This window comes from Hypomesus transpacificus, chromosome 14 (genome assembly GCF_021917145.1).
Source record: "Hypomesus transpacificus isolate Combined female chromosome 14, fHypTra1, whole genome shotgun sequence".
NCBI classification, from domain to species: domain Eukaryota; kingdom Metazoa; phylum Chordata; class Actinopteri; order Osmeriformes; family Osmeridae; genus Hypomesus; species Hypomesus transpacificus.
The window spans coordinates 16,540,187-16,566,509 of record NC_061073.1 but is presented as its reverse complement, the minus strand read 5'-3'; the positions used below and the strand labels follow the sequence as shown (position 1 = coordinate 16,566,509).

The window sequence follows — 26,323 nt, the reverse complement described above, 5'->3', positions numbered from 1 at the left end:
TCTACCGTGTCTATGTTGATCTATCGTACTCAAATTCAAATAAACCGAGATGGACGATCATAGGATAACTCCAGAGTTAAAATGGCTGTAAAAAATAGTAATGTGACACGATAAATATTATTTAATTTCATATTTTTCAGTCAGGGACGATTATCGCTCCGAGAATGAGTTGCTTTAAAGAGCAAAACCACAGTACGAGTCGGTTGGAGAGCACAGGTGAATCTTCGGACTGCTACAGCCTCCATGCAGGCCGGGCCTACGAACCCAGCATCGATGGCCCGGGCGACCCCTCCGATTTAATCGATCCCGTTGTGCTGCCTCATCTTGTCGGCGGAGGTGATGGAGGGTGGCCTGGCCAAAGCAGGGTGGGGGAACACCCGTGCACCAACTACATATTCTACTGCTCTCTACCACCCCACCATGACCCCGAGGGGTCTCTCCCACAGCGACTTACCCATCCAGTGTTTCATTCACTGGGAACCCAGTCTGGACCGTATCCTTTACTCAACCCCATGACCGGTCTGGCTAGCAGCGCTCACCCCAACTGCTCCCGTTCGGGCTCCTGGGAAACGGAAGGGGCAGTGCTTTGCGATATGACCTCAGTAAGTGCATCTTGAAATGACAAGTCGATCGCAGAGATTGTTGCTTATTTCAAAATTGCTGTGACACATTCAAAATGGATAAAAAATAGTTAATACAGTATATCAGCTGTGTTTTCGTTTGAACGAAAAACTATAAACGGTATTACATGTTACAGATGTTTAAGAAGTGGATCCCCTGTGTATTGTGTTCATGAGTCATTAGGCATTGCTTTTGAAAGTCATTTTTATTTATTACATTGGGCAAGGGCGAGTTATATGATGCCGTGGCCAGTATTTGTCCGGATAGTTTGGGTGACCATGCCCGAGAGATCGTCCCCCAACCAGACAAGATGGCAGACGTCATCTCTCAAAACCACATGGACATCGGCCAGTCTGTAAGTGTCATACTGTCAGCGGTGTGTCCAGACATTTTTGATAGGGGTGGCACCAGGGGTGGCCCGCCTCTGACTGGGCATATAGCCAATCATATATTGGGGTGGCCAATCAGATTTCAGGGGTGGCCCGTGCCACCCTAGGCCACTCCTTGAACACGCCCCTGCATACTGTAGAGGTGGTTTTCCAGATGTGGAAACCAAAGTCAGAACAGTTTATTCACCATACTGCCATTTTCTGGATTTGGAGTCTCATCTATTTAGATGCCTCAGCCATTGTATTTATTTACACTCAAGTCACTAATTACAATAAATACATTATGACTGGGGTGTAGTAGTTGCTTGGATACAACTTTTTACTAAGTTACTAAAATGTTAAAACACCTGGTGTCAACCCTGTGGTGTCTACAGTGTGTCTACAATATAATACTACTATACCACAGTCACGTCACAGTACAGTAAACATGTCACAGATTAGTAATGTCACAGTACAGTAGTCATGTCACAGTACAGTACTACTACATAACAGTACTCTGATGTTTTGAGATGGGTCCTACGTCTGTCTAGGTGGTGTGTAGTATGAATGGAGGAGGACAGGTGGTGCTGCTGAACAACTGTAGCCCAGGTCAGATGTTCCACTCCTTGGCACCAGCAGCAGGTCACCAGCCCAGCCCTGAGCCCCTCTATGAAAGCCCAACCTCCAGACGACCCCTAGATCACCGCCTCTCTCTGGGTGAGAACTGCTCTGGAGATGATGCCAACTGAATATCTGATGAGAATATAGTTAAGTTCTACTGTCTATTGTTTTGTCCATGTTGCAGTATTTCTTTAAAGTACAATAATATCTGTTGTTATATAAGTATATAGACCTATATTGATCTGTTTGAATCTACCAGGAATGAATATGGTTGGCATACAAACAGGGCTCGAAATTGGCACCTGCCAAGCGCCAATGGCGTGTAGATTTTTGGGCTGGCGTCTAAATTCGTCCGATGCTCCGCCATTTGGCGAGTGAAATTGCGGAGTACAGCTCCCGACTACCGCGCTGTCATGGTTAAAAAAAGCTTGCAAAGCCAACACAAACAGTTGTGTGCGCGTGTAGGTGGCAGAAAACAGGGAAGATAGCCTTTATAACAGCTAAAGAAGGTTTGCCAGGTTTAATTTTGGCTTGTAAAAAATATTATTGGCTGGTAATTTTTTAATCTACCAGCCATTTTGGCTGGTAAGCCAAAAAGTTAATTTCGAGCCCTGCATACAAATGCAGACATATGCGCTTTTTCACTTTGGATAAGCGTCTGCTAAATACAATGTCAAATGTAATGGTTTTAAGTGAAACACCTAGATCCCTTTGTGAGGCACGTAGTGAATCCTCCCCTCTGGCTTTCATTTCTGTGTGGTCCTCAGACATGGGGGTCCGAGTAAGCTCCGGCCAGCTGGGGGCTGCCGTGGTGGGGCAGGCCCCCGCCCCAGGGGCGCCTTCCTATCTGGGCCTCCAGCCCTCGCCTGTGGGCACACACACACCACTGCCCCACGGGCAGATCAGCCCGGCCTACGGCTATGGCCACCTGCCTGGTCACAATTACTCACAGGTCAGCCAACATCCTCTCAGTCCAGTCAGAGTACATCGTCACTGAGGCCCTGTGGCCTGCTCTCAGCTCAGGGGTGCTGTCTACTGTACACACACACCACCGAGCATGGTGCTTGCTAACCCGGGGATATTTTTCTTTGCTAATCTAAGACTTCTGTTCTACTTTTTTCCATTTCTCATTTCTTCTCTTCTCCTGTCTTCTCTTTTCCTCCTGCAGTACCACCAGGCCGTGTGCCACCAGGCCTTGTGCCCTCTGTACTCGGATGTCCAGCCTCTGGCCCCTGACTCCCAGCGTGTTGCTCCAGACCCACCGTAGGCCACACACATCTGGAGCTCTTCTCATAATTATACACACACATGCCACTAGAAACATTTGATTCAATTAATGAAAAAACGTTTTCTTTTGTAATGAAGATGTGTTGATAGTTATCTGCTAACTTATCTTTCTGATCTGTCTCTAGAAAGCTTGAATTAGCGTGGGATTCCAAATCAAAGAAGCCTTGTAACTGTACCAAGTCTCAGTGTCTGAAACTGTGAGTCTTGGAGAATACAGGACCTCATCTTTATCTGTCCTTTATATTCTGTATCGTTTATTTTGTTATACAATAAAATGTCCGGCAAGCCTTGCCATTCATCCTGTGTGGCCTGTGTACAGCATGACTAAGCATCTGTCTGTAGGAAGGTCACACACTGTCAAGGGTCTTCATCTAGACACATCTCCACATATTACATTTACATTTAGTCATTTAGCAGACGCTCTTATCCAGAGCGACTTACAGTAAGTACAGGGACATTCCCCCGAGGCAAGTAGGGTGAAGTGCCTTGCCCAAGGACACAACGTCATTTGGCACGGCGGGGAATCGATCCGGGAATCGATCCGGCGACCTGCCCGACTCCCTCACTGCTCAGCCATCTGACTCCCCATATTAGTTCTTAACACTCCATATGAGCTGTGAATCTGTCTATTCCAGATACTGTGACTGCTTTGCCAATGGTGATGTGTGCAGCAACTGTAACTGTGTCAACTGTTTCAACAATGAAGATCATGAGTCTGAGAGATACAAGGCCATCAAGGTAGGCACCTGCCCCCATGAAAGCCTGAATCTGAGTCACGTGACATACTGTACAAATAGTGCATTTGGAAAGTCTGGAATTAACTGTCAAATTATATTACAAATATTTGTCGAAATACAGACAGCTAGTATAGTGTCATTAAGGTAAAAAAAAAGTCCAGTAAAAGACCAGGCAGGTTTCAGTTGTTTTCAGAATTGTGAAGGGAAATAACACCTGTAGCCTGATGCAGATCAGGACATAACACCTGTAGCTTGACGCAGATCAGGACATAACACCTGTAGCTTGACGCAGATCAGGACATAACACCTGTAGCTTGACGCAGATCAGGACATAACACCTGTAGCTTGACGCAGATCAGGACATAACACCTGTAGCTTGACGCAGATCAGGACATAACACCTGTAGCTTGATGCAGATCAGGACATAACACCTGTAGCTTGACGCAGATCAGGACATAACACCTGTAGCTTGACGCAGATCAGGACATAACACCTGTAGCTTGACGCAGATCAGGACATAACACCTGTAGCTTGACGCAGATCAGGACATAACACCTGTAGCTTGACGCAGATCAGGACATAACACCTGTAGCTTGATGCAGATCAGGACATAACACCTGTAGCTTGACGCAGATCAGGACGCAGGAAGCAGAAGTCCTGGGGATCCCTCTGTATGTCCCTGCTGTCCTGCCTGACTGACTCCCTGCTGTTCTGCCTGACTGACTCCTTGACACCTGAATTAACCAGGCAAACCTGTTATTGAGCTGATAGAGTAGTGTTCCACTGAAGTGAGCAGGTCACACAATTACTGTGTCTCCGTATCTCAGTGGACTGTCGACCAGCTTCATTCCCTGCTAGGGTATTTGCACACACTCTGCTCCTTTTGTATCCAAGTGGAACTCTAAGAATAGTTTTGCTTTATTTGAAATCCTTTTATTTAGATTTGTATTATTTATTAAAAAAATTATGAAGGGTGAAAGATGAAAGATTTCTTTTGTGAGGGATGCTCCAAGTCAATCAAATGTATTTGGAGTTCAAATGCAGTGAAGCAGGAGAGGTGAAAGCATGACCCTAACCCTAACAAGGCCTGAGCTGTATGTTTGTGATGCCACAAAGTGAGAGAGCTGTGACAGATGTTAAACTGTGTGTGTTTGAAGATCTGCCTGGACAGGAACCCAGAGGCGTTCAGGCCCAAGATTGGCCAGGGTAAATCAGGAGAGGTCAAAGGTCGTCACAACAAAGGCTGCAACTGTAAACGATCAGGCTGTTTGAAGAACTACTGCGAGTGCTATGAGGTACTGCAGCTCCTCATCATCAGGCCGTAGCCTGATCCTAACCCTTCCTGTAGACCTGACCATATGATGCCCTTCCTGTAGACCTGACCATAGGATACCCTTCCTGTAGACCTGACCATAGGATGCCCTTCCTGTAGACCTGACCATAGGATGCCCTTCCTGTAGACCTGACCATAGGATGCCCTTCCTGTAGACCTGACCCTAACCCTTCCTGTAGACCTGACCATAGGATGCCCTTCCTGTAGACCTGACCGTAGGATGCCCTTCCTGTAGACCTGACCCTAACCCTTCCTGTAGACCTGACCATAGGATGCCCTTCCCGTAGACCTGACCCTAACCCTTCCTGTAGACCTGACCATAGGATGCCCTTCCTGTAGACCTGACCATAGGATGCCCTTCCTGTAGACCTGACCCTAACCCTTCCTGTAGACCTGACCATAGGATGCCCTTCCTGTAGACCTGACCATAGGATGCCCTTCCTGTAGACCTGACCATATGATGCCCTTCCTGTAGACCTGACCATATGAGTGGAATATAGATCTGGCACAAGGATTACATGTGTGGATAGACATGAGACAACGATTTCACAGGGAACTCTAAAAAAAACACTACATGAGTGGAATATAGCTGGTTAACTATCAACTTAACAGTGGATCAGAAAATACAAAACAATAATTTTAAGGGTGAAGCTATTCCAAGCTAACATGTCTCTGATGGGCTGGTCTGTTCAACACTACGTTCACACTACCGAGAGGTACCAGAATGTGTCCTGACCCCTTGGTGACCCTTGATCCTTCACACAGGCCAAGATCATGTGCTCTTCGACCTGTAAGTGTGTGGGCTGCAGGAACTACGAGGACAGCCCAGCGAGACGGACTGTCGTCTGGGATAGTCCTGACACCACCTTCTACAAGAAGGCCAACTGCCAGAAAAACAAGTGAGCTACTGTACTGTTAGTTAAACCCGGTTGGATGCAGAGTAGGGAAAAGTATTGCATTAAAGATAGTGTGCTTTTACTACTACAGACATAATCAAACTCCAGCAAAACAACAATTGCTAATAGATGCGTTTTCTTGGCTGTGTGTGTTTGTGTGCTTGTGTGTGTTTGTATGTGGTGTCTTTATATGTGTTTGTGTGTGTGTTGATAGGTGTCCTCTGTCGTGCATCACGCTCGATGTTGTGGAAGCCACATGCGGCTGTTTGTTGGCCCAGGCTGAGGAGGCAGAGAAGGAGTTGTACTCTCTGACTCAAGCTGAGAGAATCATCCTGGAAGAGTTTGGCCAGTGTTTGACGCAAATAGTCCGCTCAATATTTAAATCCACCAGCTTGTAGGAGAAAACTGGATCAAAGACCACATGTGTGGCTGTCATAACTAATTCCTAAATGTTGCTTATGCTTTAGATGTCCTCTGTTTTGAATGCTTGTCCTTTTTAATTATTTTAAAGCATTTGTAGATGGCAAAAAGATTTCTCATAGAGTTTATTTTGTTTTTACACTCGCATTTTTGTTATTTATTTATGATTTATCTATTTATACATTTTAACATATTCATTTACTCACTCATTGAGTGAGGGGTGAACCGGGTGAATTTATAGCTATTTCAGATGTTCAGGTTAAGTAGTTCATTGGTGTTGTCCCCTTCGTATCACCACGTGTTGATATAACGATATCACTAGTCGTTCTACCATTTACTTGTTCAAGTTCCTGTCCTGTTGTAAAAAGCTACAATAAAACATTTACAAATGTTTCACTTCTAACTGTTATCACTCTACTGAAGTCTTTAATTTCATGTTATACAGTGTTTTTTCCTCACAATTAAGTAATTGGTATAAAACTATTACTACTACTAGATACCTGGTTCATATTAGATAGCTGGTATTATATCTGGCCTATACAAACTGCTATTACATAGCTGAAAAATATACAGACTGGGAATAGATAGCTGGTATAAACAAACTGGTATTAGGTAGGTGGTTTAAACAAAATAGCACTAGATAGATGGTATAGTCCAAAGCACACCTGACTGCTTTTGAGGTATTGACTTTCATTAGGGCTGTCCTGTTTGTGACGTAGGCCTGTATTTGCAGGCTCCGACAGTACATGTTGAGCTAGGAGAAGAAGCACCTGGGGAAGTGCTCAACACAGGGGGCAGCAGGGGGCATATCGAACCCCAGCTCGGTTGTTGTTGTTACCGTCAGGGATAAAAGGAGACTAGGACATTCGTTTAATCACTGATGGTGTGGCTTGGCTGAAGACTACCAACTCTTTCGATGGCTGCTATTGTAAGTAACTCATAAAGAGTTTTTTATTTGTATTTATTCCTGTTAAAAAATGCATCCCTGGCTTTACAGAGAGCGAGAGTGTCGGTTCAGTGGACGTGTACTTTACTAGTGATCTCTCTGATTGTGGAGTCACACCACACGCAACAGGTGAGGTGCTGCATTTTCTCATTCCTTCTCATTGTCATGAAGGCTTTACCCAAAAAGTAAGGAAACAGGAAAATAAGCTTCACTGCAGTTATGTTAAATCCTTGTGTCTCCCAAACAGGTTAAACTAAATCCACATCACTGGGGGCCCCAGTCTATGATGTACCTGAAGGGAAAATGTGCGCCTTAGATCCATCAATCGATCCGTCTATCTGTCTGTCTGTCCATCTACATTAATGTACATATAAACATTTTCGTAGCTTCTCAATAAAAATTCCATCAATAACCTAAAAAGTATCCAATTTCATTTATTTCAGATGGCAGAAGATATTTACCTGACGCTCAAAGCACTGTCAAATTAGGTTTAAATGGCTGGTTTACAGCAATCAAAGGTATGTCTTCATTCTATGACTATATATAGACTTGCCATGCTAAAACATACCATACAATCATCAGTAACAATAATTGACAGGTTTTACAGTTCAAATGTGAAATTTTATTGAAACTGAGTAAGCCTTTTTTTGTTCATTGGTCACGTTGCATTTTGTTCCAGGTTTCCAGAGGTTGAGATCAGTGGAATTCAGAAACCCCAGGATATTTCTGACAGGACCAGAAACTGCACCTCTTGGTTAAAAGATGATTCATGTGGAGCTAATCTGAAACAGTTATTGTAAAGTAACAGAGAGAGAGAGAAACCAAGAGCGTGTGTTTGTAGTTAATCCATATTTTTCATTTGACCTAAATCTATCTTTTGTAAAGAACTGTAGTTCTTCCATTTCTCATCAGTTTTAGGTATTGTTATGCTATATATATATATATATATATATATATATATATATATTATATGCTGTTTGTTGAAATGTTTCATCTTTGTTGTGTAAAAAGACCGGTCTTACAATGTGTTGCAGCCTACACCCAGTGCTGAACTGTGAATAAACTATTGATTAAATCATTGGTACTGACTGTCTATAAGTGCGCGTCTACATTTTGTTGAAAGCAGATTATGTATGCTATCTGGAGAGATCAGTAGGCTACTAGGCAGGCTACATTTCATTTCAGGTGCATCGTGAAAGTTTACGTGACACATAGCACAATATCCATCTGCTGGAAATGGTGAGCATGTCTTCAGTGTATACATCTTGATTTTGCAATAGAAGATTATCGAACGCAACCCTGACAAATATGCGGTATCTAGTCAATGGTCAGGTTCGGTTCAGCACTAGCGATCATATCGTACTTCGTTTCATTTTGCATTAGGCTACAAACCGAGCCATGAGCTCAAATTTGGTGGCAGGTACCCTAAAATAACTACACATTAAACTCTCTCTCTCTCTCTCTCTCTCTCTCTCTCTCTCTCTCTCTCTCTCTCTCTCTCTCTCTCTCTCTCTCTCTCTCTCTGTCTCTCTCTCTCTCACACACACACACACACACACACACACACACACACACACACACACACACACACACACACACACACACACACAACGTTTTCCAAAGCAGCTGACACATCTATCGATAGAAGACAGGCGGGGTGAGCTGAGGACACTGCTGTGTCGTGGCGCAACGTTGACAAGCTAGCCAATTACATTCCGCGAGGCGGAGCGCCACTCCACTCCCAGGCTAGCTCACTTTTTATTTGCTTGACCTCATTACTCTTGGCAGGTAGACTGAAACCAACGGATACCCCTGAAGGACATACAACCAGTGCTCAACGGGACGGAACACAACTGATATCATATTGACCACTTTGGATTCAATTCTTAAGCATAATGTCTGCGCTTAATGCCTCAGTGAATTTGCTGCGTGGCGCAGTAAGGTGTCAGATCATCCCCAGAAGCAGTATTTCTACAAAGCCTGCCAAGAATCACATATCAGCGGGCGTAAGTAATGCGGCAGGTTGTGTCGCACTCTCCTAGAGTGCTGCGCGCGCGTAAAAGTTTGAGTTGTTTTTACTAATAGTTTTTGCTTTAATTTTGTAAATGTGCTTACGGATAATGATAATAATAATTAGGTATCACTGATTGAATGGTTTTTGAGCGATACCATTTAAGGCACACGCTGGATCGCCATTGTTCCGCCCAATTCCTTCTCGTACCAAGATTCTTGCTTTTTTACGATTACATTTTTCACTTCAACAATAGTTTAACCTTAAGAGGAATGGATTTCCAGTCACTGATAACTATTAGTTATGCTTTCTGTCTCGTGATTATGCCATTGTGACTTAGGGCTTGACAGTTTGCCAAACATTTGACCTTGTTATGGTGGTAGGCAACAACCAAATATAGTCAGGTTGTGCCCAATGCAGTTTTTTTTACGAGCATTGGGCATTCTTTTAATTTGGAGAGTTTACTTGTTTATCAAGAGAGATAATCGAATTGCAACTCTTGACACAGTCTGACAAGGGAGATATTTACAATAGATAGATTTAGAGATTTAGAAATGCCTCAGTTTTGTTGCTGATGTTCAATATGCCATGTTATTTTGTTGTGTGTGGTTTCTACAGGAGCAATGCATTGCCTTGATCTCCATGTTCGTAGCCATCCTGGGTCCATCCGGTTGGATTTTATCACACATTGAAGACTACAAGAAGCACTAAAAAAGAGAGATGGAGGAAGAAAAAGAGAGGAGACCAAGATTCGAGGACAGCTGTATCTCACTAATTCCTGCCTCCTCTTCACCTACACTATTTGTATCAGTCTGCTGACTACTAAATAAATATACCAAACAAAAACTCCAGCACTCGGGATTGCAAATGTATCTGTTTCTGTGTCCATCATACCACAAGTCCCACATGTATTCTTTTGGGATGAAGAATAGTTACTGTAATAAATCTTTTAATTAAATATATATTTACACTGGAATCGAATGCTGAATGAATGCTACCAGTCCTGTACAGAGAAAATATAGTTAGAGGATCTTGTTCAGACGACACCCAAAATATCCTCCTAAGTACAGTGAGCATCCCCTAATATCCCCAGTTCTCCCGTCTACATTTGGACGTCAACAACACTAGTGTTGTATCTGGGCTGCCACCGGTCTCCGAAGTGGATTAGCAACAAATATAGAACGCCAGCCTAACAACCTGAAGGTGGGGAGCAAGTACTTACCGAGGGGTGTGATCCGAGGTTTGTCTTCACTAGTGCCGACACAGTATCTCTAGATGAATCATTACATCTCTTAATCTCATTGTAGATTAACACAGATCTGAGAAGCAGTCTCCGATTATATGAATTATGAGAATGGTGTGGCATGCTCTCAGCAATGTAAAGCCCCAGTTGTGTGAGAAAACAAATGTGGTTCTGAGATACCTATGTAGCCATAATATGCTTCTTTCTTATGGTTAACTTCCCTTACAAAACTAGATAGGAAATGGACTGTCCCAGACCTGGTGAGAAAGGGTCTAGGGAGAGGACACATTGAAAGGTTGTGTGAGAAGGTAAAGCAATGTGCTCAGCATAAAAACATGACTCATGAGTCATGTCACATTTTAATAGCAGGCTTCAGAATAATTTCCATAATAAGGTGAAGTAACTTTAATTGTATTTAAAATATAATTTGAATGGCCCTTCTTATCTCTATGTAGCTGTGTATTTATACAAAATCTCTGGAGTGTCAAAACAACACTAAAGGAGAGAGCCCCAGTCCAAGCATTTCATCCCCTTTCTCTTTCCCCTTTAATTCCTGTCTTCACACAAAATGCTAAATGCAATAATGCGGAACAACTAGACACTGATCAGTCTGAGATGTTGTTATAGTAACAGAGTTCTCATAATATACTGGTCCCGCGATGCCATGAGAACAACTGTTATGTGTTTGTGACCAGTAAACTATAGACTTGATAAGATCTGGCTGACTGCCAAATATTACCCACAACCACCCTCTCTTGTGACATGGAAATCCCCTTTTGATTTTCTATTGTGTGTTTCTGTCGTTGAACAAGAACTTGTATACTGTTACTACTGTACGCTCTGAAGAATAATTTAATCACATTTTCAGCTCCACTTAATTATCTTGCTGTATGGTTAACAAAAACAACCCCAGAAAGAAAAAATGATTTTGAAACGTATTTACTGAACCTCACATTAGAGCAAATATATACACAATATAAATTAGGATACAGGAAATATATAATCTGAATCTTTGCATACCACATTACAATCATCATTCTTACCAACTAAAATAGAGGATACTTTTAATTGTCTTTTCATCCAGTAGGACATGTAGGGTTCATGTGGAAACAATCTCAATATCAGAAGAATGTATTGTACTATCATTGCAACTTTGAAGAGATTGCACATCTTAATCACATTTGCAGTGAACTCATCAAGATATTGTCAAAGACCATAGATATTGCTGTGGATTTTTTACAACTAGTAGTGTAACCTGTACCTGTATTTAGGATCACACTGAAATAATGTGACAAAATGGTATATTTTGAGTGCCCTGATCAGATTTTTACCTTCAAAAAGCAGAAATACTTTAGACCTGACATCTACTACAGAAAAGAATAACTTGTAGAGGAAGAAGCTTCCCATGTTGCAAAGAGGCTGGTCAGTTTCTCACATAGCTGGTGTCCTCCTGATTGTTGAGTCAGGATTACACAAAATGAATTTAAATGTGTTCCGAGAGGTGATACTAGGCATTGAACAAAGCAATAGTGCTCCTAGTGTTGGGTTAGGGTGAACAGACATTGTGAGCATGTTCTTCTGTAATCACATTCTGATCAACCACTGTTAGACTGTTAGACTGAAAAACACACCAGTTTAAATCTGTAAAACTGTGGAGCTGAGCTACATCAAGCTACGCTCCACCGCAGCTAGCCACATCCCCGCACCAATTCCCACTTAGCCCCCCCCAACCTATCCCCCCCTCCCCAACCTAGCCATATTGGGCCACACCCATACCGCATTGGGGGCTTACTCCAGATCTTCCTCGCTGTCAGAGGCATGTGGCTGGTTGGGGGCAACCTGCTGGGTCAACCTCTTCAGGTCAGACACGTTCATCTCCCTCATCATCCCATCACTTCCCAACTGCATCGGCTGGATCACATGGTTCCTGGACGGACAGACGTCAGATGTCAGGATGACAAAAAGGAAAGACTGATGTCAATCTATCCACACACAGCTTGTGAAGACTTTTCATAACATGCTGCTGTGCAGAACAGTCTGATGTGTAGATGGGGTATGGCTACAATACGTTAAAGCTAAACATTCGTTAAAGCTCATCTGATGACTACAGGGTTAATACAGTTGAATGATGAAAATGCAGAAAGGGCATTTGTAAATGTAAATGTAATTGTTTATAGACGCATCAAAACATGTTGGTGCCCACATCACAATACCATTGCTGAGGGAAACTGGACATCTGATTAACCCTAACCCATCTGGTGGACATACAGATGTGTCTGCGTAAGTGACACTCGGTTCAGCCTTCATTGCTTAGTGTGAATACATTGCTGTTTTACCTGGAGAGCTTATCAAACATGTTGACCAGCTTCATGGCCTCCATCTCTTTCTGCTCCTCCGTCATCCCCTCCATGGGGTTTGGTTGCTCATCCTCAACGATACCTGTCACTGGGTTGATCCTGCACAGAACACATAGAACAATAGACACACTCACACAAATGTACACAGACAGAAACGCACCAACATGGCCAGACCCTCCAGCCACAACCATGGCCAGTCTTTTCCAATTTACAGTACATCCTAGTTAGGTGGTTTTAGATGGAGGTAGGTGGTTTGAGGTGGAGGTTAGTAGCAAAGGTTGTGAATGAATTTGATGTGGAGGTAGGGGGTGTGAGGAGATGGTAGGGGTATTGTGTGGAGGTAGGAGGTGTTTGTGGAGGTAGGGGGTGGGAGGACTCACTGGCTCTTGGCCTCCCGATACTCCTCCGTCTCACTGTCCTCATCCTCTGAGTATGTGCCAGGGTCGCTTCCTCCACGCATCAGACCCCGGGCAGCAAGAAGCCCTGCCGCGTTCCCATAACCAGTGTATTTGATGAACCGGGAAACTGCAGAGAGGAAGAGGAGGATGAGGAGAACTTTTCAACAGGAATGGTGTTTTGAAAATCCGTTATGAACTATGTAATAGAAACATTAGTGGTGAGCCGTTATCGGCGTTAACATGCTGCATTAACGTGAGACTCTTATCGGGCGATAACATTGCCGTTAATCTATTCTCAAAGTTGGGTTGGGAGTTGGGTCTATACTACGCAAGCTATGATGACTTACACTTTGATATTTTAGCGCGGATGTATACCTAGCCAAATTGCACTGTAGGGGGCGAGAACGAGTCTTCGAAACCTTGTGTATAAAATTACCACATCAAACCTTGTGTATAAAATTACCACACAAAATATGGATGCAGCTATGAAGCCGCCGGGTTTGCTTCAGGGAATTTCTTTTTTTTAGAAGCTTCCCAATGGAAACCTCGACAAGACTAAGGTTGTTTTACAGAATTAGTTTACTGTAGGAGTTCTTCCAGTCTAAAATACCACCTAAACACAAAGCATCCCTTAGCTAATGCGGAAGATGCCGGGCCAAGCACTGATGTAGCGCAGGGGAAGAGTCGTCGTCAAACTTCTTGAGGAAACTCAAGAAACTTGAGGAGTCAGGTGGCTGAGCGGGTAGAGCATCGGGCTAGTAATCTGAAGTGAACATGACGTTGTGTCCTTGGGCAAGGCACTTCACCCTACTTGCCTCGGGGAGAATGTCCCTGTACTTACTGTAAGTCGCTCTGGATCAGTCGCCTGCTAAAAATGACTAAATGTAACTTCGGCGGAATTGAAATTAGCCATTTTAATCTAGATTAATCTACATTACTTCCAAGATTACAGTGAGATTAATCTAGATTTAAAAACATAATCTATGCCCACCACTAAAAAACATACATGTAAAGGATCTTGCATGTCAATATATTTTCAATTAATAAATAAGAATTCAATGAATGATTTATAAATTAAAACAATACAACTAAATTGACCCTAATTGCCATTAGCAGTCTCACCGCTTTCTTTACAGAGAACAAACAGGAACTCGGAGGAGCAGTTTTTGACGTCCGTATCGATGTGAGTCATTAAGCGGACAAGCTTGTTACGAAGAGCGTTCCCCATCTCCGGCTTGTTCTTCACATCTCGCAGTGGTGGAAGCACCTACACACACACACACATGCAGACCCACACACGTACGTACACTTGTTTAAATGATTTGCTTGGGCAATTTGAATAAGGAAATGTCCCAAAGCAGTCACCGACCTTCATCCTGAGAAACTTGCGGGTCTCTCTGTGGACACGGGAACTCTCCGTGAGCAGATTCAGGGAAGGAAGGAGTGTCTCCTTTAGCTTGTTTCCCTGGAAACGGACACACACACCCAGTCCTACTCTTGAACGTTGTTTTTTTTCATCTGTCTTCACATCCATAACAACCGTATATGTTCTGCACATGTGTTGTGGCCAGTATCAGCTGACCCCAGGTCATTGTTAACCCAACAGCTCATCCCTACCCAGTAATGACCTCAGGTCACGCTAGCACCCCCTGCTGGATGAACAAGCACAATACCAGTGACCCGCACTGGGCAGAGACAGCAGCCGTTGAGAGGTGAAGGGCTTCGTCCCTCAGACACTACCATCTGGTCTGGAGGGGGGAGCAGCTGGTCTGATGCTAGACTGGATATTGAGCTTGGTGAGAGAACGACGGGGACTGGTACACACTAGCCCACCCAACAGAGGGAGTATGAGAGAGCATGTAACGTGAATGTTTGGTATGTTAGGGTGTGCTCTCTATGCAGGAGGTTGGGCAGGCAGGAAGCTCACCCTGTCGAGCCTCTTCTCCATGAACTCCAGGAGCATGTTGACAGCATCCATGTTCAGTCCCATGTGCTCGATGGAGCCCTGCTGAACCTTGGGTGCTAGAAGGACGTCCAAACAGGTCAGAGGCAGGTTCCCCAGCAGGTTCACTGCATGGCTGGATAAAACACACGCACAAGCATGAGCACGCACACACACACAGAGACACACACATAGAGACAGGCAAGTTAACACTATGGAACAGTGAAAGTGACCTTTTTTGTGTGTTTGTTGTATGTGTTTTTAGGTGTGTGTATGACTGTGTGTCTATCTGTGACTCTCTGTCTTTGTACAGTATGTGTCTATGTGTGTCAATGTGTGTCGGTGTGTAAATATATATTACATTACATTAACATTTATTCATTTAGCAGACGCTTTTATCCAAAGCGACTTCCAAGAGAGAGTTTTACAAAAGTGCATAGGTCACTGATCATAACAATGAGATAGCCCCAAACATTGCGGGTAGCCAAACATGAAGCATACATTGTGAAACCAAAGAAGTCCCAAAGGGAAGAACATATGTGTGTGTTGCAGTGTGTTGCAGTGGCGTCTGCTGGTCTTTCAAAGACGGGAAGCTTATTTTCGGGGTCAGACCGCTGAGCGGTTAGGGAATCGGGCTTTTAATCAAAAAGTTGCCGGTTTGATTCCCAGCTGTGTCAAATGACGTTGTGTCCTTGAGCAAGGCACTTCACCCCATTTGCCTCGGGGGAATGTCCCTGTACTTATTGTAAGTCGCTCTGGATTGTCCATTTATTAGGCTAGTTCACTGGCTAGTTCACCCCTACAACACTAGCCTAGCCTTCTGTATGAATGAATAAATGAATGAATGAACAATCTAACAAAATGATATTAAACTTGAAGGAGGAAATGTGTGAATTAGGTTAAACTGACACAAGTAATGTGCTTTATAATTGTTTAAAATGTATGATGAAAATTGGCAAGTAATTTTGCCAAGCAAATACCAATAAATTGTTTGCAACATTTTGTCTTTCGACTACCCTTGCAAAATCCACGATGGGACTGAGCTCGAATAGCTTTGGTGACTTTTTATAGTACTAAATCGCTGTCAATCAAAAGGAGATGCAGTCTTTCGACAGACCCTCCAATCATCACGCAGAAGCCCGGCGTCCAGGCCAGCCCACTCCTCCATTCACCCCCAGAGACGCTGAGCGTCCAGAGCGTCCAGGGGCATTCTCGCAGCATTTATCCAATGACCGTGTAGTTTCAAAGCACTGAAAAAAACTGTTCAAAGCAACCCCATTGAAGAATATGGACGCCAGGCTTCAACAGGGAAATGCACTGTAACGCTACACGCTGTATTTTTTGGTTAGATTGTAAATTAGGGCTACTTATTTTTCATATTTTATATTTTATTCCCCCTAGTATTAGCCAGACCCCCCTTTGTATTAGCTAGACTTTGCTCCTTTTGTATAGTTAGTCCACATATTTAAGTTTCAATATTCCTATATGTTTAATGTATGCACCTCCCTGCCAAAGTAAATTCCTTGTTTGTGCAAACATTAATGGCAAACAAAATCCTTCTGATTCTGATTCTGATTCTGAAAGTATGAGAAGGAAATCGAGTCAGTCAACCTGCTATATGTAGCTGATTCTGAACGAACTAGTCTTCGAGATGAACGTGTTATAACGCATTTAAAATGTTAACATAATAGTCAATATTTGACCATCATCTTTTTGGGACATTTGCTTCCCTTGCAGTCTTAAAGACATCTCCACTAGTGTGTTGTCACCTATGGAACTCCTCTGTGCGCTCCTCTCCATCTGCACTGCTCAAGAGGCAGTGTCTGAGTATGGCTCCGAGGTGTCTGTAGGTGGCCGCTTCCTCCTGAAGATCACACACGCACAGTCACACACATCCAGAGTTAAACAAACCTCACCACCGGTTCTTATCCGAAGTATTGTTCCTTTACTCCGCTCCCAACAGCATAGAGAACCATCAAAAGGAGATGTCTATGTGTGTGTGTGTCTGTGCGCACATCTAATATCAAATTATCCTTTGCTTGTAGCCAAGTTTTGTCTCTCCATTTAGACAGAGCGAGCTGGCAGCTGGGAGACTGTTGATGCCCTTGAGCAAGGCACATCAGTAATGTGGCAGGACAGCTGATGCTGTGCTTTTTATGTCTTAACATAACCCATAACACAACACAACATAAAGTTTGACAGTAGCAGTTACACAATATTAAACAATATAATATCTTAAAAAATAACTGGCTAGATAAAAATAAAATAAAAAAGAACACGTCCTCACCTCATCCACTGTGCGGCGTGAGCAGTCGAAGGTGATGTTGAAGAGGATCTTAAGGATTTCCATGGCCCGCTCAATCTGCTCACGGCTTAGCTGCGGCAGCTCTTTGGCGTCCTCCACCACGCCCTCCCTCGCCACCTCGAGGGTGTCGGGCCAGCACAGACCCAGCGTGGCATCGAGCACGTTTCCCAGGAGGCTGACCCCATGCAACTCGCGGGCCAGCTTGCTCCGAACATCAACACGCAGCGCGGTCAGGAGGAAGGTGAGGCGCAGGTCAAAGAAGCGCACCTCGTGGTTCCACTGATTGTCGTGGCACTGCTTAAGGCGCTCGGCGATGCCGGTCATCAAGTCCATTTCTTGGCCGAGCTCCTGGGCAGTGGGGCTGTGCAGTATGAGGTTGCAGATACACTTCAGTGCCTCCACGATCACCTCCAAATCCAGGTTCTCGGGGGCGTCGCCTGAAACAGCCTCCCCATTGCCTGGGATGATTCCCGCGTGGTGGCTGAGGACTGCGAGGGAACGGCATGTGACAAAGGGCGCTAGGTTGTTCTTGTCGCGGGACAGGATGCGGATGGTCTCCAGGCAGGCCAGTTGGCAGGAAGGCTGGAGGCCTCGCTCCAGGAAACCCATCACCAGCTCTCCCAGACGCTAGGATGTGCCAGAGACACAGTGCATGATTGCTTGGTCTAACACCTTGCCCTACATTGGGATTAATCCATTTTGGTCAATAAATAACTCCCTCACAGACTGACCAACCACAATGAGTCTTAATGTCGCCAAACCCAACAGGACAGCCCAGCACAGAGATGACTAAGACAGAGAGTTTGTTTCCATGAGGTCCAGATAAATACATACATATAAATACATACGTTTTCAGGTTCTGACAAAACATAAATTTGTTGTTCATCTATGTTTTTCTTCCGGAAGATCAGAATATGAAATAATTTAATGTGCTCCTTGATGAGCTATTTACATAATTAGGTGTATCTACATTATGACATTAAGACATTATGTACCTCAGACCTAAAGTGTGTGTATGTCTGTGTTCAGGATATTTTGAAGCTATAGTATATAGTATACAAACCTATACCAACAAGACCCAGCCAAGCCCTGTGCCAGAGGAGAAGAGCGCGTGTGAGGAGATATAGACAGAGTGTGTGTGCATGAGACAGAAACAGAAATTGTGTGGGAGAGAGGGTGTGTGAGAGATAGAGATATATTGAGAGCGGAATTTTTTTTGTTACGTGCTAGTGTCTCAGCAAAGCCATAAATAAGAAGCACTCAACATTATTTATCAGATGTTTACTTGCCGACCTCATTCCCGTAAAACTATAAAACAGAAACAACTATCATACCATTTTCACACCAGGTAAAATGGCAACTTTTTATTACCATAAATTAAATATGTTTTCCCTTTCTTGTAGTCACTGGGATAAAGGACTTCACAAAGTTGCTCTCCACTCTTTCTTCTTATTCAGCCAATGACTCCCAGTGGTTCCTGGGTAACAACGGTACCTGAGTAGAAGTGCATCCTGGCAAACAATGGTGCCTAGGTAAGCCATCTATATCTCTATGGCTCTGAGTAGGAGAAGTGCCTTCTGAGTGCAGAGGAGAAGCTACCAGAGCCAGGTGTACCACAGGTATGAATTCCAGGCAGGGTCCGCTAAGTTGCCTAGCATAACTCCTTCCAGTAACTGTTAGGGTCAGCAGAGCAATACTACAGTCTAGTGTGGAACAGAAAGAAGCCTGACATTCTGATTGTAGGACTGAATATAGATACTGGTGGCCAGATGGAAAGGATTACAGAGTAAACTAAGGACAAAAAGACACAAAATAGCTTCACTAACAAAACTAGGGTTAGGGCTAACCCACATTTTAATAATTAAATGTGTGAAGAAACATGGCAAATTTAACAAATGTTCTATGTTGGGTGTTGTCATTGCAATGGAGGGAGGGGGTGGGAGCTAGAAACACGGATGGTGCTTTTAATTGGTGAAACACATTGGGAGTGTATCCTCGACCAATGACAGCTAGCCCTCATGAAAACAACAAGTTCTCTCTAATCACATTAATCCCAAATTAATTTCATGTCACAATAACTTGCTATAGAAATAAACTTTGGATTAAGTTTCTCTCAAATGCAACTGCCATCTTTAGAATGATACCTCTTGTAACTTCCCATCCTAACACCCAGGCATGCAGGAGACAGGTAGATGACAAAGACAGTGTTAAAGGAAGATTGGATGAGTTGATGTTTCAGCACTTAACTGTAAAACTAAGTATACAAATGACAATCACTTCACAGTAATTTACATGTACAAATGAAATGCAAAATGACACTTCTGAATAGCACTGTTCCTTTAGTAAAAGTATTATGTCGATTTTATAAATATACATTATAGTTGCAAGCAGCAAAAGAAAACTGTATATAGACAGTATATAGTCAAATTTAAGAAACAAAATTAAGTACCTCTCTTTCCGCCTCATCCTCTGTATTAAATTTGAAGCAATGAGCCTTCTGCAAGCAGAAGAGATACAAAAGGAAGAATCAATAACATGTCAGATCAGCTCATGTGATGTGGCTTTAGAACATTGTGCTCTGTGCTGAGGTGCCTTGAGAGCAGGAGAAAGGCTAAACTCCTTGGCTAAACTCCTTGGCTGAAGGAAAGAAGTTGACAGAACATGATTTTACTTTGTCATTTGAGTTGGATGCATTTTTATGACCAAAGATGCTGCGCAGCATATTGCCTTCAAATGTTATATTTTCACTCTGCTCTGTCCCTCTACCTCCAGTCTGTCCCCCTGCACAGCACCTCCTGCCCCACCTTCCCTCTGAAAAATACAAAAGTCAGCCTCAGTCAGATTCCCAAACCTTGGTTGAACTGAAAATCTGAAGAGTAAGGGAGATTAACTCTGTATTGCTGTTAGGTCACAGAGAAGATTAAAGGAGAAACAGCAGGTTTCTCAGAGTAACATTCGAACCTTTGTTAACGAAATGTGAAAGAGAAGCCATCTATTTTTGTCCAAGTACAAGTCATCTTTCTGTCTTTATTTCTCTGGTCAATTTGGAACATTAGGTGAGCAATTGGTTTTCTGAGAGTAACGTACACTTCCAAAGTCTGCCAAGCACCTAGTTCTAAGCTCAGATCAGGTGGGAGCCGGTTTGATGGGCAGGATTTGACAGGCCTGCTATTTGTGTCTTGACAGCCTGCTCTGAGTAATCCCAACCAGCTTTGAGCAGGGCTCCATGTTGGAGACCTGCACCTGTGAGATAACGTGGAGGTAAAACTATATTCTGAATTTCACACTAAGCTTCTAATTTAATTGATAGTCCTATTGGATAGTTCCAGGTGGCGCGTCACTACACTTGCGCAGATGACACAGGAGAACACCAATTCAGATTATCCAAAAAATATTTATTTTCCCGATCCAATATTCTGTTGGCAAAGGTTACTTTCCAGCTCCAGATCTCACTTGTTTTGTTACAAATTATGTAACTGCTGATTTACATTTATATTACAGGTAATACACACCTGTAGACAGGCAATTATACTAAATAAAAACAAACCACATCAATGTTGCATTTGAAGGCAGAGAAGTAAAGATTGTTGACAGTAGATCACCTAAGATGTGTTACCTGGACAACTGACTTCAGGGCTGGTTCACTGTCAATAGGGAGGTGCGAGTGTTTGTGTGAGTAAAAAACAAAATACAGATGCTAACAGTTCCTCTGTGAGGCACAGAGTCTAGTCTCTCGGCTGTGTTCTCTACCATACAAAACGGCAGGAATTAATGTTGATACTACACATAACACTCAGACATAGAGAGAGAGAGACGTAACACTTAGACATAGAGAAACATAACACTCAGACAGAGAGACAGAGACATAACAGTCAGACAGAGAGAGAGACATAACACTCTGACATAGAGAAAGCGACATAACACTCAGACATAGAGAGAGAGAGAGACATAACACTCAGACATAGAGAAAGAGACATAACACTCAGACATAGAGAGAGAGAGACATAACACTCAGACATAGAGAGAGACATAACACTCAGACATAGAGAAATAGACTTTGTCTCTCCTGCCACCCTCAAGCACTGTGCTGACCAGCTGTCTCCTGTGTTTACAAACATCTTTAACACCTCCCTGGAGACATGCCATGTGCCAGCCTGTCTCAAGTCCTCCACCATCATCCCTGTGCCCAAAAAGCCAAGGCCAACAGGACTTCATGACTACAGACCCGTCGCCCTGACCTTTGTGGTAATGAAGTCTTTTGATCGCCTTGTGCTGGCACACCTCAAATCCATCACAGACCCCTTCCTGGACCCACTGCAGTTTGCCTACAGAGCCAACAGGTCGGTGGATGATGCCGTTAACATGGCCCTCCACTTCACCCTACAGCATCTGGACTCCCCAGCATCCTACGCCAGGATCCTGTTTGTGGACTTCAGTTCTGCCTTCAATACCATCATCCCAGCCCTGCTCCAGGACAAGCTCTCCCAGCTGAACGTGCCCGACTCCACCTGCAGGTGGATCACAGACTTCCTGTCTGACAGGAAGCAGTGCGTTAAGCTGGGAACACAAGTCTCTGACTCCCGGTCCATCATCACCGGATCTCCTCAGGGCTGCGTCCTTTCTCCTCTGCTCTTCTCCCTGTACACCAACAGCTGCACCTCGAGTCATCCGTCTGTCAAACTCTTGAAGTTTGCGGACGACACCACCCTTATTGGACTCATCTTTGACGGGGACGAGTCTGACTACAGGTGGGAAGCGGACAACCTGGTGACCTGGTGTAGCCAGAACAACTTAGAGCTCAATGCTCTTAAGACAGTGGAGATGGTTGTGGACTTCAGGAAGAACACAGCCCCACTCACCACCATCACCCTGAGTGACTCCCCAGTCAGCACTGTGGAGTCCTTCCGCTTCCTGGGCACCATCCTCTCCCAGGACCTCAAGTGGGAACTGAACATCAGCTCCCTCACCAAAAAAGCACAACAGAGGATGTACTTCCTACGGCAGCTGAAGAAATTCAACCTGCCAAAGACAATGATGGTGCACTTCTACACAGCCATCATTGAGTCCATCCTCACTTCTTCTATCACCATCTGGTACGCTGCTGCCACTGCCAAGGACAAGAGCAGACTGCAGCGTATCATCCGCACTGCTGAGAAGGTGATCGACTGCAATCTGCCTTCCCTCGAGGATCTGCACACCTCGAGGTCCCTGAGGCGAGCGAGGAAGATTGTGGCCGACCCCTCCCACCCTGGACACTCCCTGTTCCAGCTACTCACCTCCGGCAGAAGGCTGCGGTCCATCAAGACCAAAACCTCACGCCACAAAAACTGTTTCTTCCCATCCGCTGTTGTCCTCTTTAACAAGGCCAAGGACTCAGACTGACTTTAAATCACAATCTGCACAATGACACCCTGCACATTTCAATTTGCACAATTGTATCTAGATTGTTAATTAGGGCTACTTATATTTTATATCTTATTTTTTATTCCCCTTAGTATTAGCTAGACCACCCTTAGTATTAGCTAGACTTTGCTCCTTTTATATAGTTAGTCCACATATTTAAGTTTCAATATTCCTATATGTTTAATGTATGCACCTCCCTGCCAAAGTAAATTCCTTGTTTGTGCAAACATTCATGGCGAATAAAATCCTTCTAATTCTGATTCTGATGTGCCAGTGGAGGCGCTGTTACAATGTAAAAATAAAAAGATTAAATTAAAGTATTTTTCTGTAGATTATACATGTTTTTTTCTGTATTTCTGAATAACAGGAAATACAGATAGAAATACAATGGCAAAATTTAAATGTATATATTTACATTAAAATTACAGCAAAATATTGTTACTTAGAAATACATTTTTTTTTTATATTAATAACATTTTCACCAAAATGTTCTGTTAAAACATATAACTTCACTTGATCAAAACTAGCTATTTTAACAGTTATTTTGCAGATATTTACTTTCATCCCACGGACAAATAACTTCTTAATAAGTTCTTTGGTTTAGACATAAGAACCTTGAATTGTGAACTGAGCTTGGGTAATTGACTTCATGCAATCCCAGCATGAACCAGTCAACATCGGACTACAAAAGCCTGCAAAAACCTTTTTGGAGCTATCTAGTTGTTTATGATCATTGACCAATGCACTTTTAGTAAAGCTCTTGTGACAGTATGTAACAGACATAGCCACGCTGCGTCACAACAAGGTGTCGTTCGCCACTCACTGGGCTCGAACTCACGACCTCTGACTTGACAAGCGCGACCACTACGTTTGACTGACTTCATGCAGCGCTGCAGCTGTTTTCAACTCCTCACCGACTGCAAGCGGCTACTCTCGCCGCCTTTCGGGAGTCAGATAGCTGAGCGGTGAGGGAGTCGGGCTAGTAATCGAAGGTTGCCGGATCGATTCCCCCCGTGCCACATGATGTTGTGTCCTTGGGCAAGGCACTTCACCCTACTTCCCTCGAGGGGAATGTCCCTGTACTTACTGTAAGTCGCTCTGGATAAGAGCGTCTGCTAAGTGACTAAAATGTAAAATGTAAATGTTTCATGCAGTCCATGTCGAGTGCACCTACTACCAGCTACGCCAAAGAATAGCTAGCTAGTCGTTGATGCAGGTGGCCTAGTACATACCTGAGGAGTGAGTTTCACCGATTCACACCGGTTACACCCTTTCTTGGAAGTCGCTTTGGATAAAAGCGTCTGCTAAATGAATATATGTAAAAACTCCAGAGTAGGACCAAGGAGAGTTGATTAGATAGTTGTGTAGCGGCAACGCTTCTGTTACCCAGAATGCCCCGCGGCAAGCTGAAAAGCTACAGAGTTAAAGGTTTAAACTTAGTTAGATAAGCATTGTTTGGAGTTTTGTGGTTGTATTTGTTCTGTTTTGATATGTGTAATGTGATGGACTGTAGTTTGGATAAATTACGTGTTCACCCTGAGTGTGAATGTTGTCCAATTAGATAGCGGTCTAACGTGTCTTCAAAGACATACATTATGTAAGCAATATATATATATAATATATATAATATATGTATATATCATATAAAGCTATAGTTGTAAATATCTGGATGCTGATAACAGGATCTGGATGCTGTATGTTGTGCACACAACTTGTTTTGAATAAACATGTCAATTGTGATATCGTGTTTTGGCTTTCTTGAATATTTTTATGTAATTGAAAATGCTGTATTTTTACATCAAAGTTTAATTATTAACAGTAGCATTTACCGGTTAATAACAGCCTGTAATGTAAAATCACAGATATGTCTTGTAAATTTGGTACAGGAAAATTACAATTAACTGTAAAATAATTGTATTTATTCTATTTATTTGGTCTTTGCCGGTAAAAATGACTTTTTCTGTAAAACAAACGCATTTCTAATTTAAAATTTGTACTATTATCCTGAATAAACCAGATTTGTGGGGGAAAAAAGATTTGTAATTGTAGAAACATATGTACATTGTGTATGTTCACATTATAAACGCATGTTATGACACGTTCCAGTACCAAATTTACAAGATATATCTGTGATATTACATTACAGGCTGTTCTTTACCAGTAAATACTACTTTTAATATTTACTTTAAATGAAATGTTTTTCAGTGTATTTTTAAGTAACAATATTTTTGCTGTAATTTTAATGTAAATATATAAATTTACATTTGGCCATTGTCTTTCTATCTGTATTTCCTGTCATTCAGAAATACAGAAAAAAACACGTATAATCTACAAAAATAGTACTGTAATTTAATCTGAATTTTTTTACAGTGTGCGCCTAAAATGAATCGCATACGATACAGGCTTGGACATCTGTCGCAGGTTTTATACTTGGTAATGGTAGGCTACTGTGTCATTTGATGAGCGTTATTTTTTTTGGAGCCATTGCTAATCGCTGAAGCTACTAGCCACTTCTCAGATCACTATAATAACTACAATATGTTGTTGTTTTGAGGAGGCATGACGGCTTGTTAGTGTTGCACTTCATAACAAAATGGTATGATTGATGACGGGAAAGAGATCATCTTAAAATCAATAGGATATTCTTTACAAGTGCAATCATCAAAGAAGGGTAAAAAGTCGCAGGTTTTATACTTGGTAATGGTAGTCAGATTTGTTTACCTCTTTATTATACGTCTGTAGTGCCATTAATGCGGCATTTTGATCCCCTGTTTCCATGTTTTCTATGATGGCATTTAAATCCATTTTCACTGCTGTATTCCAAGTGCACCCGAATGTTACCCGTCTCGCCTTGAATCATGTACGATCTCTTCCGAAGTCAATATTCATGAGTTGGTCTGTAATCCGCACTCCTAGGTTCTGATGCCTGGGATTCGAAAACCCGGGATGATCAGATTAGTGGAAGATTAAGAGTTAATAGCATAGGATCATGGGATTTGTAGTTTCCAGCCTTACACAGGCTACGTGCACAATCTTCTCAAACCGTTTTTATCCGTATGAATTACAATGAGACATATGCCGTCCATTTTACTTTAACCAACACTGTCAACTATAACAACTCTGGCATTTGAGGTATAATGCCTTTTTTTAACAAATCATTCTATATTGTCTACAGGACGGGTTGGCTATCTTTGCACACACTGTGCATGCATTCTCGTGAGAATATCTAGAGTAAAACTGATCGTTGCCTAATTACGGTAGAGGCTACCGTCGGCGGTGACAGGGTAAATGAGGAGTTTAACTCATGATTAGGCTACTTCAGAAGGCTTTCGCGCATCAATACTGGAGGAATCATTATATATATTTTTGTATTTGCCTTGACTTTACAGCTTTCAAATTTAGCATTTTTTTCCAGTCTACTAATTCTGCTTAAAT

General features: G+C 42.9%; 3 protein-coding genes and 1 long non-coding RNA gene across 5 annotated transcripts; 3 read left to right on the top strand and 1 right to left on the bottom strand.

Annotated features, from left to right (window-relative positions):
- LOC124476971 (protein lin-54 homolog) lies at positions 1-6,481 on the top strand. Its single transcript, XM_047034441.1, has 10 exons — positions 1-602; positions 848-976; positions 1,541-1,706; positions 2,378-2,562; positions 2,779-2,873; positions 3,023-3,094; positions 3,533-3,635; positions 4,792-4,929; positions 5,733-5,866; positions 6,078-6,481. Exons 1-10 carry the CDS (start codon positions 165-167, stop codon positions 6,259-6,261), a joined length of 1,644 nt encoding a protein of 547 aa, XP_046890397.1. The 5' UTR covers positions 1-164; the 3' UTR covers positions 6,262-6,481.
- Positions 6,482-7,043: 562 nt separating this feature from the next.
- On the top strand, positions 7,044-8,056 carry LOC124477111. Of its 2 annotated transcripts, XR_006957084.1 has the most exons (5): positions 7,044-7,211; positions 7,281-7,358; positions 7,477-7,534; positions 7,673-7,747; positions 7,909-8,056. It is a non-coding gene; the product is annotated as an uncharacterized LOC124477111 (long non-coding RNA). The 2 variants fall into 2 exon arrangements; XR_006957083.1 differs by having other exon boundaries at positions 7,044-7,358.
- Positions 8,057-8,953: 897 nt separating this feature from the next.
- On the top strand, positions 8,954-10,091 carry LOC124476709 (cytochrome c oxidase subunit 8B, mitochondrial). The gene is made up of 2 exons (XM_047034008.1): positions 8,954-9,235; positions 9,859-10,091. The coding sequence occupies exons 1-2, from the start codon at positions 9,125-9,127 to the stop codon at positions 9,949-9,951; spliced, it is 204 nt and encodes a 67-aa protein (XP_046889964.1). The 5' UTR covers positions 8,954-9,124; the 3' UTR covers positions 9,952-10,091.
- Positions 10,092-11,478: 1,387 nt separating this feature from the next.
- On the bottom strand, positions 11,479-25,789 carry ric8a (RIC8 guanine nucleotide exchange factor A). Its single transcript, XM_047034212.1, has 10 exons — positions 25,610-25,789; positions 19,935-19,982; positions 17,468-18,112; positions 16,950-17,044; positions 15,166-15,316; positions 14,608-14,703; positions 14,361-14,505; positions 13,221-13,365; positions 12,820-12,939; positions 11,479-12,410 (listed from the first exon to the last, which is right to left on the bottom strand). The coding sequence occupies exons 1-10, from the start codon at positions 25,691-25,693 to the stop codon at positions 12,272-12,274; spliced, it is 1,668 nt and encodes a 555-aa protein (XP_046890168.1). The 5' UTR covers positions 25,694-25,789; the 3' UTR covers positions 11,479-12,271.
- Positions 25,790-26,323: the final 534 nt, after the last annotated feature.

What these genes read in the sequence shown, in the direction of transcription:
- ric8a (XM_047034212.1), bottom strand. Translation starts at nt 25,693, where the DNA reads ATGGATTTAAATGCCATCATAGAAAACATGGAAACAGGGGATCAAAAT. An exon ending in TGTTCTCTGTAAAGAAAGCG is followed by an intron (nt 13,366 to 14,360) that starts GTGAGACTGCTA and finishes TCCTCTCTGCAG; the next exon opens with TTTCCCGGTTCATCAAATAC. An exon ending in TATCGGGAGGCCAAGAGCCA is followed by an intron (nt 12,940 to 13,220) that starts GTGAGTCCTCCC and finishes TGTTCTGTGCAG; the next exon opens with GATCAACCCAGTGACAGGTA.
- LOC124476971 (XM_047034441.1), top strand. Translation starts at nt 165, where the DNA reads ATGAGTTGCTTTAAAGAGCAAAACCACAGTACGAGTCGGTTGGAGAGC. An exon ending in ACATGGACATCGGCCAGTCT is followed by an intron (nt 977 to 1,540) that starts GTAAGTGTCATA and finishes ACGTCTGTCTAG; the next exon opens with GTGGTGTGTAGTATGAATGG. An exon ending in AGAGATACAAGGCCATCAAG is followed by an intron (nt 3,636 to 4,791) that starts GTAGGCACCTGC and finishes GTGTGTTTGAAG; the next exon opens with ATCTGCCTGGACAGGAACCC.
- LOC124476709 (XM_047034008.1), top strand. Translation starts at nt 9,125, where the DNA reads ATGTCTGCGCTTAATGCCTCAGTGAATTTGCTGCGTGGCGCAGTAAGG. An exon ending in AGAATCACATATCAGCGGGC is followed by an intron (nt 9,236 to 9,858) that starts GTAAGTAATGCG and finishes TGGTTTCTACAG; the next exon opens with GAGCAATGCATTGCCTTGAT.